Source organism: Pseudorca crassidens, chromosome 1 (genome assembly GCF_039906515.1).
Source record: "Pseudorca crassidens isolate mPseCra1 chromosome 1, mPseCra1.hap1, whole genome shotgun sequence".
NCBI classification, from domain to species: domain Eukaryota; kingdom Metazoa; phylum Chordata; class Mammalia; order Artiodactyla; family Delphinidae; genus Pseudorca; species Pseudorca crassidens.
The window spans coordinates 174,793,450-174,810,189 of record NC_090296.1 but is presented as its reverse complement, the minus strand read 5'-3'; the positions used below and the strand labels follow the sequence as shown (position 1 = coordinate 174,810,189).

Here is a 16,740-nt window from a genome sequence, read left to right as displayed (position 1 = left end):
TAAGGAGGCAAAAGACCTGTATGCAGAAAACTATAAGACACTGATGAAACAAATTAAAGATGATACAAACAGGTAGAGAGCTATACCATGTTCTTGGATGGGAAGAATCAACATTGTGAAAATGACTATACTACCCAAAGCAATCTGCAGATACAATGCAATCCCTATCAAACTACCAATGGCATTTTTCACAGGACTAGAACAAAAAATTTCACAATTTGTATAGAAACACAAAAGACCCAGAATAGCCAACGCAATCTTGAGAAAGAAAAACAGAGCTGGAGGAATCAGGCTCCCTGACTTCAGACTGTACTATAAAGCTACAGTAATCAAGACAGTAATGGTACTGGCACAAAAGCAGAAGTATAGATCAATGGAACAGGATAGAAAGCCCAGAGGTAAACCCACACACATATGGTCACCTTATCTTTGATAAAGGAGGCAAGAATATACAATAGAGAAAAGACAGCCTCTTTAATAAGTGGTGCTGGGAAAACTGGACAGCTACATGTAAAAGAATGAAATTAGAACACTCCCTAACACCATACACAAAAATAAGCTCAAAATGGATTAAAGACCTAAATGTAAGGCCAGTCACTATAAAACTCTTAGAGGAAAACATACACAGAACACTCTATGACATAAATCCCAGCAAGATCCTTTTTGACCCACCTCCTAGAAAAATGGAAATAAAAACAAAAATAAACAAATGGGACCTAATGAAACTTAAAAACTTTTGCACAACAAAGGAAACCATAAACAAGACCAAAAGACAACCCTCAGAATGGGAGAAAATATTTGCAAATGAAGCAACTGACAAAGGATTAATCTTCAAAATTTACAAGCAGCTCATGCAGCTCAATATCAAAAAAACAAACAACCCAATCCAAAAATAGACAGAAGACCTAAATAGACATTTCTCCAAAGAAGATATGCAGATTGCCAACAAACACATGAAAGGATGTTCAACATCACTAATCATTAGAGAAATGCAAATCAAAACTACAGTGAGGTATCACCTCACACCAGTCTGAATGGCCATCATCAAAAAATCTACAAACAACAAATGCTGGAGAGGGTGTGGAGAAAAGGGAACCGTCTTGCACTGTTGCTTGGAATGTAAATTAATACAGCCACTATGTAGAACAGTATGTAGGTTCCTTAAAAAACTAACAATAGAACTATCATAAGACCCAGCAATCCCACTACTGGGTATATATCCTGAGAAAATGATAATTCATAAAGAGTCATGTACCACAATGTTCATTGCAGCTCTATTTACAATAACCAGGACATGGAAGCAACCTAAGTGTCCATCAACAGATGAATGGATAAAGAAGATGTGGCACATATATACAATGGAATATTACTCATCCATAAAAAGAAACAAAATTGAGTTATTTGTTGTGAGGTGGATGGACCTAGAGTCTGTCATACAGAGTGAAGTAAGTCAGAAAGGGAAAAATACCATATGTTAACACATATATATGGAATCTAAAAAAAAAAAATAATGAGGTTCTGAAGAACCTAGGGACAGGACAGGAATAAAGACACAGACATAGAGAATGGACTTGAGGACACAGGGAGTGGGAAGGGTAAGCTGGGACGAAGTGAGAGAGTGGCATGGACATAGATACACTACCAAATGTAAAATAGATAGCTAGTGGGCAGCAGCCACATAGCGCAGGGAGATCAGCTCAGTGCTTTGTGACCACCTAGAGGGGTGGGACAGGGAGGGTGGGAGGGAGAAATGAGAGGGAGGAGATATGGGGATAAATGTGTATGTATAGCTGATTCACTTTGTTATAAAGCAGAAACACACCATTGTAAAGCAATTATACTCCCATAAAGATGTTTAAATAAATAAACAAATTAATTCATTAATTTGCAGTTAGTTGGAGGAATCAGGACCATGGATACTTTTGCTCTGGGTACGGAATCTGGCCCTAGACTCTGTTTCATGCTACCTTTGACTTTTATTAGAGATCGCGTAGACTATCCATTTTGGTTTGTTTTCCTACCTAATCTGGGTACTACCATTTTTACATTCTTTTCCCTCCACCAGGTTCTAAATGGCTATTTTGTGCACTACTTTGCCCCCAAAGACCTTCCTCCGTTACCCAAGAATGTGGTGTTTGTGCTTGACAGCAGTGCCTCCATGGTGGGAACCAAACTGCGGCAGGTGAGTGAGTGCTTCCTGCCCGTTTTTTCCTCTCTCACATTTGCCTGGGACAGTGATGTTCTCAGTGAATAGAATTCAACTGATGACAAATGTCTGCTTTACCATTCAGCTGTTCCTGCCTGTGGGGAACCTTCCTGAACTGATTCAGTTAAGCCATGGGCATAAATTATCATTTCAGCCTGGGGGTTTTAGGAGAGCAGAGGGCTGTAGAAACACCTTGAAATAAAGGGGACTGGCAGGGTAGATAATGTGAATGAGATGGGAATTCGACGAGAAGGCCACTCAACAGCACCATGGTTGATGGAGTAATTCCTTTCAGTAGTGATGTCCTTTGAGAACAATGGAATAAAATCATTGGCAGCCCCCTTGGCCTGTGGTTAGAACCAAGGACTTGTATCTCAGTAATTCAGGACTAATATTCTCACAGTATTTTGGATGAATCTTAGAATTCCAGGGATGAGGGGACATTAAGGGGACCTGTAGTCTGTGCTGAAAAATTAAATTATCCCCAAAATACAACTATTTACATTTTTCACAAACCATAGGAAAAGGCTATTCCTTATCCTACTCTTGTATCATAAATATCAGAAATTTGCATTTATAGTATATTTCCAACTCACGTAGTGGAAAACAGAACTTTTTCTGTACTGGTTGCCAGACCAACGAATATCTCTACATTCAACAAAGAACTAGGTCTCTTAGGTTTCTTTCTTAATTCATTATCTGTTTCTATCAATTAATGATAAATATGTGGTCTAATGAGTAAAATAGTATCTGAAACCTCTTAGGAACCCTCTGTCCCCCCTGTTTCCACCCCTAGGTGCCCCTCCACATAGAATTCAACCTGATCTTAGCTGATAAATTATTGCAAACATTTTCTGTTATTACTTTGTAGTTACTTTCACCATTTATATTTTTAAAAAGATGCAGTATTATATGTATATATAGACCTCACCATGCGGCTTGTGGGATCTTAGTTCCCCAACCAGGGACTGAACCCAGGTCCCTGGCATTGGAAGTGTGGCGTCCTAACCAGTGGACTGCCAGGGAATGCCCAGTATAATATATTGATCTTTTCTCCATGACGTCTGATTTTCCCCCACCCAAAAATAGTGAAAAATATATTCCAAAATGTGATACAAGGATTTGTTTTAACTCTTTTCTTTTGGAGGATAGCCAAATATAATTTTTAACTTGAATAAGGGGAAGATAACCTCTCCTGTAAGCTAGATTTTCCTGGTTCTTCTGCATCACATTCTTGTACAGTCAGCCTGCTGACTCCTTCCTTTCTAATACTTTTTCTTCATTCAGCATCTCTGACCTTCCATCTGGGATTCCTTTTTTTTTTTTTTTTCTTTTTTTGCACCTGAAGAACATTCACTGGTATCTTTTTAATGGTGGATCTGCTGGTACAGACTTCTCAGTTTTTGCTTGTCTGAAATGATTTATTTCCCTCTCCCTCTTTAAGGATATTATTACTGGGGATGTCAGTTCTATGTTGGCAGTGATGTTCTTTCAGCCCATTGAAGATATATTCCATTGTCACCTGGGTTCCATTGTTGCTGTTGAAAAGTCCATAATAATTTAAACTGTCGTTCCTCTAAAGGTAATCTTTTATGGTCAACTGTCTTTAAGATTTTCCTCTTCATCTTTAGTTCTCTGTAGTTTTAAAATGATGGTTCTAGGTGTGTATTTCTTCTTATTTTTTTCTCCCTGAAGTTCCTAAGGCTTCATGAATTGGGGGATTCATGGGAAAGGCGTCAGCTGTCATCCATGAAATTGCTTCAACTCACTTTTCCTCTTGGGATTCCCATGTTAGATTTTTTTTCTCCATATTCTCTGTGTTTCCCATGATGTCTTCTGTATATTCCAAATTTTGCCTTTCCATGCTTCATTCCAAACTGTCTTCCAGTTCACAGATTCTCCCTTCAGGTCTGATCTGCTGTTAAACTCACCCATTGAGTTATTTCAGGTATTGTGTTTTTTAGTTCTAGAATTTCCATTTGGTTCTTTTTCAGATTTGCTCTCTCACTTTTTAGAATGTTATGTACTAAGTTTTTAATATTTTTTTATTTTCTCAAGCACAATACACATAGCAATTTAAAGTCCGTATCTGATAATTGCAAACTCTAGAGCCACTTAAGAGCTGTTTTGATTGTCACTCATCTTTTCTCCAGTGTGACTGGTTATCTTCCATTGTGTGATGGACATTATATTGAAAATGTTTTGTAGAAATAGTTTGAGGCCTAGGATCAGGATCTATTCCTCTAGAGAGTTTTGAGTTATTTCTGTCAGGTTCCTGGGGGAATAACAAACTGGGATCATTTTAGTCCATTTTCAGGGCTTGAGATTTTTATGGGCAGACCAGATGGCTCAGAGCTGGATTGCAGTCCTTTCAAAAGCTGGTTTATTTCTATCCTTGGAGGTCTCTGGACGTCAGCTCTTGGATGCTTAAGCTAAAAAGTGATCCCAGATGCTGAGCCCACCTCTTTAAATTTTCATCTTCTCCCAGATATTTTTCTCACTATTTTATTAACTCTTTGATACTTTCAAGATTTAAAAATATATACATTTTGTTTAACTTTTCAGTTGTTCTTAGTGGGAAGGTTGAGTACGAATTGCATGTAGGTTTTACTTATGGGCATCATTTTCCAAAGTTTTATTCACATATAAGTGAAGTATTCGTTTGTTGTGGTTGATTATTTATTGATGTTTCAGAGGCCTTATAACCTTTCCATATTTACTAAGTACTCTGTAAAGTTCCTTGCTTTATGTACTCCAGGTTCTTAAATGCCATTTGTTTGCTAAGTTGTTTTTGTGCCTTTGGTGGATAATATCAATAGATGTGGACAGAAGGATAATCATGGCTTCTTTTGAGACCACTGTTGGCCACAGAATACAGTGTTAATTAGGCCTTGTATATGATCCAGTATAATAATTCCCGTTTGGAATTCCAGTCAGTTAACAGCTGCAGAGTAGGTGCCATGTGCTACATTTCCCTGTGTATCTCATTAAATTCCTATGCACCTATTGCACTTCAGATTTTCTGGGTTTTTTTTTTTCTCTTTTCTTTAAGACAACAAGCTTCGTGAGGGCAGGGTTTGGGTTTCCTCTATAGAAAACAGCATTTGATGAAGATATTGATGATTAAAGTTGCTGCAACCAATCTGAATTCAGTAAATATTTTATATTTTGATATTTTTACTTACCATCATATTATAAATTATCCAATGGTTTTAAATATTCTTTCAAAACCTGATTTTAATGGCCACAGAGCAGCACTATTCCACAGAAACCTCTGTGAGAATGGGGATGTTTGGTACCACTGCTATCCAGTATGGTAGCCACATTGAGCATTTGAGCAACTGAGGAGCTGAATATTTAATTTTATTTAATTTTATTTAATTTTAATACATTTAAATTTAAATACCGCATGTGGCTGATGGTTACCATTATTGGACAGTGCAGCTAAACAATATTTACTCCACCAGCACGAGAGACTTTGAAGTTATTTCCATTTTTTGCTAATATAAGCAGCATCGGAATGACTGTCTTCAGTAGAAATCCGTGGCTGTATGCCTGATCATTTTCTTTAGTTACATTTTTTAGAAGTGGGGCAAGGAACACCAACCCATTTGTGGTTTTTAATTCATATTGCAAAAACATCTTTCCAGAAAGACCAATTTATAACATTTAAACCTGTTACCAGACTAAGAATTCTAAATAAATTAAGCAGTTAAAAGTAATCAATGAACCACATGCCAAAATATGTAAGAAAATATAGGTGCACATTTAACTACTTTTGAAGTAAGGAAAGACTTTCTAAACTTAAAAGCAATGAAAGTAATTACAAAGGAAGAAGATCAATAACTTCAGCTATATAAAAATTTCAAACTTCTGTTTTAAATAAAAAGGGAACAAAAGACTGGGGAAAACTTTGCAGCAAAAAGAGGTTTATCTTTAATATATAAAGTGCTATATGAGGAGGAAAGGAGTTTATCTTTAATATGTAAAGAGCTACTCCAGATCAGTGAAATTAATTCTGTATAAGAAAATGGGCAAAGGATGTGAAACAATTTACAGAGAATAAGAAGATTCAATAAGATTATGAAAAAGAGTCAATTGTACTAGTAACTAAAGAAATGCAAGTTTAAAGAAATACGATTTTCATCTTCATAATGTAAATTACTTATAATGACAGTTTCTATTGTATGCATTTGTAGAACTCAACAAAATTATAATATTTAAATGATTTCCTAATAAATATTAAGAAACACCCAAATGGTAACATGCATGATCAGTTCTACTGCATGGTCACAAGAAGGCCATTCATCACCCAAAGGCTACAGCAGCTTGAAAGCCTCTCACATCTTCAGGAACCTGAGTCACTTCAGGATTTAACCTCAAGCCCAGTCCATTCCAGCGCACATGGGTCTTCTCCCACTTCTCATGGGAGAACTATCAATAACCTTCTTACCAAATAACCCCCAGAAAGATAAATCCGGCCCCAAGTTGTGCAGACAAAATCAATGAACTGAACCAGGGGCTCCTAGACTTACCTTTAATGGTAACATAATTCAGGTGCTTCTTAAAAATGGAGCATGAAGCATTTTCAATATGCTAAGGCAATTACATGAATTATTTAATTAATGAGTATTTAATCTTTATAACGATTTGGTTGTCATCCCCATTTTACTGATGGAGAAACTGAGGCTTTGCAAAGGTAGATAACACAGCTAGTAAATGGCAGGGCCAGGCTTCAAAGTCAGGTCTGACCCTGAAGGCCATAAATCAAACCAAGATGCTGTGAGGTCTCAGTGAAAGTAACGGGGTGATGAGACAGCCTTCCCATGTGAAGTGACAGATGTGCAGATGGCAACACGGTCAATGCCTTTACATTTCAAGACTCAGTTGAGAAGGCTGCATCTAGAGGGAGGGATTTCCTTACCAAGTGCAGTGTAATGATAGATGTCACTCTGTTATTCTCCCCTCTTCCTTCATTCCTGGATAGGGAATCCCATTCCTTGCAAGGCACTGAACGTCTAGCATGCACTCTGCTGCCTTCTGAGCCGCAGTGTGGCCGCTTTCCAGGAGAACCACCCTAGAGCAGCCAAACACATGTCAGAAGCCTCCAGGCAATTTCTAAAGCCCGTGGCTGCCTTGAGTGGTTTTGAAAACCGCTGACTGTTTTAGCAGCTCTCATCTCCTTGAAGGCCACAGCCCTGAGTGAACAGCTTAGCTGGCTCTTTGTAGAGTCTGGTACACAGTATTGTGTCCCCTGGTGAAGAGGGAGATTACCCCCAAACACAGGGCTTTGGTGATATGTCAGCAGGCTTGACAACATCAGCCATGTGTCTCGGGTCCACTCTTGTGCTGTGAAGAATCATGCATTCACTCTCATCCTGGATGTTCTTGGCTCCCGCATCTTTGAAGGGCCCGAGATACTTCACTGTATTTATCACAATGTTGGGCATATAGTTGGTATTGAGTAAGTACTTAAGCAACTGATCTATAAGGAATTGTAAAGGTCATTTCACCTTAAAATGTATTCTTAGTCAAGGGTCTGTCAGTACCTGGGGAGCGCCCCGAACTGTGTGCGTTTGGCATTGTCTCGTTCTGGTCCTCACATCCTGGTAGGAATGTGAGCCTGGATGCCGGGACTTAACCAGCCTGGGGGCAGCTTCAGCAACTCCTGCAGCTGCTGGCTCAGGGCTCAGCTCCGTTTTCTCTCCACCTGCTCTTGCTGAAAAATATATTGAGATGGCTCTGGTGTTGGGTCAGGCAAGATTTCTGCCTCCCAGCTTGAGTTTGTGAAACTTCTTAGTGAGACGGGGATCTGAAGAGGAACAAAAACCGTGAGCGGGTTAGACCTTTTTTACTCTGTCTGGTTACCTGCTTAAGGGATTGGCACAAGCAAACATAACGTGGGAACACTGAGGATAGTAGGTGTCTATTAAATACAGTCTTCTTCGACAAGGGTCTGCATGTTCTTCTCTTTCTTTGCCCTAAGCTATATTATTGGACCTACTACTTTTGCCTTCATATGAAGGAGCTTGGCTAAGGGACCCGCTTTGGCGACCAAGCAGTGGCTAACACATGAGTTAACAGATGTCTTTCATGCCATAACTTTCTGCAGACTTGCTCCATTCTCTGCCAATCCTAGACTCCCATGTGGCTTTGGGAGGTTGTCTTCCTTTCTCCGTTTAATGTAGTCAACAGTTTTCGAGGGCAAAGAACAAGCGCAGAGGTGCTTATCTGTAATTGCCAAACTAAAATGAGGGGAAATGTGAGCTTGTGAATCGGAGAACTCGCATCTGAATTTCATTCGTGCTTCCTTCACTGGCTTACTTCATGCTCCAGAACCTCACTTTCTTCTTCTCTGTGCAAAATTGGGCTTCCATGTGCTATTTGGACATTCTGTGTGTAACCTTATAGGCAAATGGTCTGTAAGCTCCATGGGTTTGGGAACCATCTTGGTTTTGATCATTAGAGAACACAGTCCCAGCTCCTAGCATGGTACCTGGCATGTAGCAGGGTAGTGATTTTTGCTGAAAAACCCACCAGAGCATAAATTATTAAATGTAACTGGCATTTTTAAAGGTAGTAGCTACAGCCCCTGAGTGACCAGCAGGTACCCAGCACACTAAGGGTTTTCCATACATTTGTTCATTTCATCTTCCAGCAATCCATCGAAATAGACATGGTTATCCCTATTTTGTAGATGAGAAGGTGAGGGACAGGAAGGTGATGTAAGTGCACTGAAATATACAAAGTTATATGTAGAAAAGTTTGGAGTCAAGCCCGGTCTACCCCACCCTGAAGCTCTTCCCCATAACATTCTTCACTGTATCATGAGGGCGGAACTTCAGGCCGGCGCTCAGGCTTTCGGGCTCTGCCTGTTCTTTTTCTTTTCCTGTTCTTTTTTTTTCTTTCTTTTTTTTAATTGAAGTATAGTTGATGTACAATGTTGTATTAGTTTCAGGTACAGCAAAGTGATTCAGATATAGATATTCTTTTTAAGATTCTTTTCCCTTATAACAGCAGTCCCCAACCTTTTTGGCACCAGGGACTGGTTTCGTGGAAGACAGTTTTTTCGTGGACCAGGTGGGGCGGGTATGGTTCAGGCGGTAACGCGAGCCATGGGGAGCGGCGGATGAAGCTTCGCTTGCTCGCCTGCCGGCACTCACCTCCTGCTGTGCGGCCTGGCTCTTAACAGGAGACTCCCCACCCTATAAGGCAGGGGTTGGGGACCCCTGCCTTACAGGTTATTACAAAATATTGAGTATGGTTCCCTGTGCTAGACAGTAGGTCCCTGTTGGTTGTCTGTTTTATATACAACACCTATTCTTACGCCAAGTGAGGAGATCATTTGAATGTTGCCCATCTCAGGTGAGTGCACAGAGGTCACCTGCCCTGAGAGACTTCACCCAGCAGCGTGCTGTCATGAGAAATGAATGGAGCTGCTGCTCTGATACACAGAATTAACTGTTAGTGTTTCCTTATTTAGCTTTAAGCCTACCTGGGGTGTGTGCAGGGATGCAGGCCGCTTTCCCTCTTATGATTTGGGTTGGACAGGCTGAGCATGAGGATGGAGACCACAGAGGTGCAGAGTGAGGGATCTCTGGGTACCATGAGGTCCAGTGGTGTCTGCTGGTACATTCCTTTTAGCCGTTCTCTTCAAGAGCATGTGGATCTGCCGCAGTGAGAATGCTGGAAAGACGTTAAGATGTGGAGAGAGTACCTTTGAAGTGGTGGGGGTCAAAGGAGGGCAGTCTGAGTTTTGCTGAGCAGCCCGGAAGAATGCTGGACAGGGCCAGCCCGGCCCAGAAGGACCTCGGGGAGGTGATCTGGTTGGAGGAGAGAGCTCCCTGCACACGTGAAGGAGCTCAGAAAGGAGGGATGCAGGCGTACAAAGGAGATCATGTCTAAGAAATTTGGAGTCTCCAGAGGTTGGCACCGTGCACCGGTCATGCAAATAAAAAACGGACAGTGTAAGGTTTGGGCCCTCCTGCCTCACTTTTTCAGGCTGCAGGCCTTGTGGTGAGCCTCTGAAGCATGACTCCAGTTAATAACACAATGTCCAGTTTCCCTCTTTCCAGTTTTCTGGGACAGGGGTCAGCAAACGTTTTCTAAAAATAACAGACCAATGAATATCTTAAGCTTTACAGGCTGGATGGACTCTGTCGTAATGACTGAACTCTGCCGTTGTAGCGCAAAGGCAGCTGTTGCAACGTGCAAAGAAATGGGCTTGTCGTCTTCCCATAAAATTGTACTTATTCAAAAGAAGTAGCAGCCTGGATTCGGCCCCCAGGCCGTGGTTGGCTGACCCCTGGTCTAGAGTGGCGGCTAATTGGTGTTGTCTAGGAATACTGTTTCAGTTGATGGCGTTTATCCTCATCTCCTCAGATGCCTTTGTCCAGACAGTGCTACTAACAGATGCATGTCTCAGAAATACATTGCAGAACAGAGGTCTGGGACTCAGGGCCGTGAACAGAAGGCAGTGGGGGAAACTGGTGTCTTTGGGCTCAGACTCAGAATATGAGGAAATAAATGATGGGCAGAGGGCAAAATGTTTTTACCCTGGGCCACCGATGAAAACTTGAATTTTTTTGTTTCAAAAAAAAAAAAAAAACTTGCTCTTCAACAAAGATCATATAGATAATTTTAAATAAGTAGGAGGCACCCATTTAAAAAGTTTGCTGAGGCAGTTAAGACTGAGCTAAATGAGGTCATGTCTAAAAAGTTTTGAGGATCTCTGAATGAAGGTACTATGTGGCTATCGTAGGAAGGAAACATGAACAGTACAGAGCTTTGAGTACTCTTGTATTATCTGTCCAGAGTGCGGGCCTTGTGGTCAGCATCTGAAAGCATGGTCTTTGTATAACCCAAAGCCTAGCTTCCCCTTCCTGGCATCCTGACCTTGCACTTACGTCTTTCCAGTGGGGATTTCGATCAGCAGACCTTCTCTGTAAGGGGCTAGATAGGAAACTTATGCTACAAGTAACAACGAGATAAATGCTATAAGTCAAAGAGGATTAAATGAGGTAACAAATGTGGAATGATTATCAGAGTGTCAGAAAGCATTGTTATTCCTGGATTGCATCCGCTTGGTTGGCTGATGGAAAGGGGGTACAATTCCTAAGACCTGCCCAGGTCTGACATCACAGCCACCTCATTCTCTTGCTTAGGACCCCACTCTCCCTCAGGATGGCATCTTGGCTTTGACTCCAGACTTCAGATTCTCCAAGAATGAAATACATGTGGATTATGTGCTATGGGAGAGGTACGAGGCATGGGGATACAAAGATAAATAAGACAGAGCCTTTTCTCCCAAGAGGTCCAGAGAAGAAAAGTCATGTAGAAAATTGTATGCAAAGTGCTTCCTGTGATAGAGGTACATGTAGGGTCCAGTCACGGCACGATGGAGGTGCTGATCAGTTTTTTTGAGGGGTGGAGTAGGGGATAATGAATGCTTCCCAGGGGAGGGGATAGTTGAGTCTTTCAGAAGTTAATTCAAGGATGGGATAAGAAGGGAGAGGGAGAGAGAGATAATGTGCAAAAACACGGAGGCGAGAGGAAGAGTATATATAAGAAAAGCACCAGAGGAAGACAAACACTGTATGATATCACTTATACGTGGAATCTGAAAAGTACAACAGACTAGTGAACATGGCAGAAAAGAAGCAGACTCAGGTAGAGAACAAACTAGAGGTTACCAGTGCGGAAAGGGAAGGGGGGCGGGGCAAGATAGGGAGGGGTAGGGGAGTAAGAGGTACAAGCTATTAGGTATAAAATAAGCTAAAAGGATGTATTATATAACACAAATATAGCCAACAATTTATAATAACTATAAATGGAGTATAACCTTTAAAAATGGTGAATCACTTTATCGTACACCTGTAGTAGATATGTTTGTATATGAAGTATACTTCAAGTATATGAAGTATACTTCAATTAAAAAAAAAGGAAAAGCATCCTATTTAAGTCACTTTAATGAAAGACCTTAGAATTCTGCTGGGGAAAAGAAATATAGATAATCAGGTGTTAATCAAATCCAACATGCCATGTATTCTAGATAGTGGAAAGAATTTGGTGGAAAGGAAAGGGCTTGAGGTACTTGACAAAAGATTAATGATGGAGGTGACCTAGGAGCTAGTCCTTGAAGGTGGCAGGAAGGGACGGAGTGAATTCTTGGTTGGGGAAAAACATGAAGAAAGCTACGAGACGAGAGTGAATAAGTTATAGCCGTAAGTTTGTGGTAATATTTTGGATTAGATAACTTGAAAACCATTCTGATTGGAGAGGCAGGGATATTGTCCCAAGTCCTCAGGTGCACAGCTGAGCAAACAGAGGACACCGCAGATTCTCAGCATGGAAGGGGCACCAAGGGGCAGGGTGGTGACAGACACAGGGACACCGCCACTGTCCCAGCCTGCTGGAGGGTGACTCCGCTTGCTCGATTTCCTTGTGTGTACGATCCTCATGTGCTGATGTGCTGTGTATACTTCTCTCATAACTGTTCCACTGTTTCTCACTGACTGTGGCCTTTTCACAGCCTCCCCACATCCTTCTGTTATATTCTTGATGTTCGCCAGGGCACATTTCTGGGTATTTAAAGCGAGTAGCCTAGGTGGACCTAGGCCAGGGACACAGAAGTCATAAAACTCATACCTAAGGGAAAGTTGGATGGGTCAAGGGGTGGTCAGAGTGTCCAACACCGCAAAAGTCTGTAGACTGAAACGGGTAGGACTCTAGAATCCAAGCATGCAGTTGGGCGATATAAACTCCAGAATCTAGACCTGGCCCTGGGGACCAAGAACTCAGTCCTCTTAGTAGTAGGTGTGTCAGAACGTGGGTGAAGGACTCCATTTACAAAGATCTGTAAACGTAGGTGAACTTTTCTGGGTTAGCATCCTCTTATCTACTTCCTGCTTGAGCAGGAAGCCATACCTGTGAGTGAACACCTGGAGCCTATGACCACCTGGATAGAAGTGGTGAGGTTATATTCTTGGCCAGAGTAAGAGGGATGGCATCAGCCATGTGAGCAAATCGTGATAACTACTAACCTTCCATGTGAAGAGAAGTGAAAAAGATTATCTCTTTTGAGCCTTGAGTTATTTCTACATCAAGCACGGGAAATAGATGTGCTTACTACATCATAAAGAATCAAAGAAATGTTATTGGCAAAGAGCTTTTTAGAAAAATGTACCATGACATTGTTAGGTAAATACCTGATACATTTGTCAAAGCAAAGTGAAAACATTAGGTGATAGATTGTAACGTTATCCAGAGCATTCATATGAGAGTTTGCTTCTCAAGTTAGAATAATGTTATCCAAACACAAAGACTCGTGAAATATAGTTATGTTTATATTGCAAAAGATGCTCTAATATCTAAACCTATTCAGACTTTTTTTATTCAGCCAGAATTTAGTTAAAAACTATTCTCTTTTAGAACCAGTCCTGAAGTAATACTGGAATTTAGATCTGAACTTTTACTAGAACAGTGCTTTTCTCTTGCTATGAAGGGACAACCATTTAACATTTTTACACAGATTGGGTAATCAGAACCAGAGTTATAACATAATTTAGCACAGTATTGCATTGAAAGAGCATTTGAAATTAGAATTCAAACAGTAAATGAAATTACAATAGCTTAAAATAATGTATTTTTAAATACGGGAGCCTTATGATTTTGCTTAATTTTGAAAATATGCTCTTCGTAATAGTACAGACAACGTAGAGACCAAAGAAATAGTTTTCTCCATTTACTCCTAGGTGAAATTTCAAGTTAATATTTAGCACTTACTAAACTGTTTTAAAATATTGGAAAATCTGATGACTTCTATCCCCAATTTTCCAATTATATAAAGAAGGCTTCTGAGTTTCTGCTGTTTCTCTAAAAGGAACACTTGGGCCAGGAGAAAAATAGTTTTAGTTTCTTTCAACAAGATTCCTCATATTGGACAGAGACACACTTTGATGGTTTATGTTTGTTTTATTACAGCTTAAAGTTTTTATTTTTAATACAAATTATATAATGTGTTCCATTTCAGGAGCTATTTACGGCAGAGGGGAGACAGGAGGGCACCAGGCTTTGTGTTATCACTGTTTTCCTTTATGGGTTTACATAACCTCTTGAACTGTGCCTATACTGTCATCAGTGGGGTAACATTTTTAATATTTCAGGTTCTTCTCTGAAACCAATCTGTTGCTAGATTCTTTGGAAAGTGTAACGATGATATAGACACAAATATATTATGGAGAAATGGTCTTTCTCACTCAATTTATTGCCTTGCTCCTAAAATTGGGATTTTTTTTAAAAAACCCAATTACTTGGTGGGTCAGTCTCGATACAATTTCGGAAAAATTCCCTTCAGATCATTGAAAGACCTGTAGCATGTCCATGTAAGGTTGTGCTGCCTTTTGCAGAATCCGTGTGAAATGCCATGGTCTTGGAATACTGCCACTGAAGCGTAATTGCCACCCAGGGACTGGCGGCATCCAGCTGGCTTGTTGTGGCTGCTCTGGTCTTAGCCGTGACCTTGACTCCGGGGTGACGTGGGCTGTATGCCTGCGGAGGGCACAGAGAGAGGCCGGGATGGTGGGCATCTCCGTCCTCCTCAGTGCCGGCTTAGACAGGTGGTTTGAGGGTGCAGGGAGCACCTAATGTTGCAAACTTTGATGGGATAACAGACTGTTTTTTATTTCTGTCTGTCCTTCCATTGGAAGGACTCCATTGCCAGTCGTGGGCACAGAGGGGTCCCCCTGCTGGCAACAGGAGGGACTGCAGCTCACAGGAGGAGGAGCTGCACACGCTTCCCTCTGGTCCCCACCCGTGTCCCTTATCTCCACCCACCTGGGAAGGGAGAAGGCCCACCTGTGCCCAGTTCCTATTTGGTGTATTCCACTCCCCAATATTACCTCTCAGAAACTTAGGGCTGTTTGCAGGGTATGTATCTGCTGATCATGATTCTCTTTCATGGCTCAAGCAAGACTTTTAGAAGGTCTTAGATTTCTTTTGTTTTCGATGAGAAAAATCATAGATGCTTTTCTCTCGGGTTCATCCAGAAGGAGTGTGTGGACCCAGGAAAGAGAAGAGGTCAGCTCCTCGGTAAACATTTTAGAACAAGGCAAGTGATAGGACTGCTTCGGAGCACAGCAAGTCCATTCTGCTGAAAAGCATGGCGTGGCTAGTATCTAGGACCCTTGAACTTGGATTTCCTCTATGATGTCACAACCCAGGGTCTGTGGTACAGAAGCCTTTTGTGTCAGAGTTAGTTGCTGGTGAGTGTGGTTTGGCGGGGACACAGAAGTGTCTGAGAAAACTGCGTCAGCGGGCACCCCGATGGAGTGGGCAGGCAGCTGGGTTTTCCATGGGCTCCACTGATGGGTCAGCCTGAGGGCGTGACTGCACGATGCTTGTCTCCTGGGGGATGTCTAAGAGTTGTTCACGACACAGTGGTCAGCACAGGGGGTGCTCACCCCCCCCGCAAGGCTGTGCCGAGACCCTCCAGCTGCTCAGGCTTAGTTTTGCAGGAGGGGGAAGGAAGGGCCATCCCTTGTCTGTAGGATGGCTTGATGCAGGGCCCAGAGCCTGCAGGACAGAGCTGCCCGCAGACACTCCCTTCCCCGGGAGCAGCCCTCGTGAAGGGCAGCGTGAGAGAAGGGTGAAAAGGGGGCTGTACCTCCCGGGGCCCAGCCCTGCGCCTTTCCACACACACCATCAGGGAAGCCTACAGAGTTCTGCTTCCTGAAGACCCACTGGAGCAAGAGGGACCATCACCAACCATGTTGAATGAATAGAGAATCTGAAACCGAGAGCTCGTCTTTATTTATTCACATGCGCCTGAAAGAATTTAAATGGACAGAGATGAAAAGGCTTAGTGAATAATAAACCAAAGGTAGCACTGAAATTAACTTTTAAGACAGTTTTCAAAGGAAATACTTCTTTCCCCTCCTTTCCACCCGAGGAAAGTACCTATAAGAAGAAGGATTCCGGGCTTCCCTGGTGGCTCAGTGGTTAAGAATCCGTCTGCCAGTGCAGGGGACACGGGTTCGAGCCCTGGTCCCGGAAGATCCCACATGCCCCCGCGCCTAGAGCCCGTGCTCTACCACAAGAGAAGCCACCGCAGTGAGAAGCCCGCACACTGCAACAAAGAGTAGCCCCCGCTCGCCGCAACTCGCAGCAACGAAGACGCAACACAACCAAAAATAAAAAATACATAAGTAAATTTAGAAAAAAAAGGAAGAAGGGTTCCTCACCATGGAGTAGTTTCAGGCAGGGACTCATCCCTGTTCTCTGGGATTCTACGTGGCTCAGATTAAAAGGAATCTTGTCTAAATGCTCCTTCCAGGCCAAGGTGCTTCTTTACTATCTGAATAAGAAGAAGTTTTCCCTCTATTCGTTGTATCTGTGTGCCTTTTGTCCAAACACAACCTGGGATGTCAGAAGGAGCCCTTCTCGTTACATGTACAGACTGGTCTTTGCAGGTTGCCCTCTGGGACCCACAGGGAGTGGATCTGATCCATTGGTGCCTTCAGGGTAGCTCAGGCCTT

At 42.0% G+C, this 16,740-nt stretch overlaps 1 protein-coding gene across 1 annotated transcript in view; it reads left to right on the top strand.

Annotated features, from left to right (window-relative positions):
• The window catches only part of ITIH5 (inter-alpha-trypsin inhibitor heavy chain 5), a 74,413-nt gene that overhangs the window by 38,439 nt on the left and 19,234 nt on the right, over positions 1-16,740 (top strand). The window contains exon 7 of the mRNA XM_067700808.1: positions 2,066-2,182. Within this exon, the coding sequence (XP_067556909.1) occupies positions 2,066-2,182 (117 nt within the window). The remainder of the gene's footprint in view (positions 1-2,065; positions 2,183-16,740) is intronic.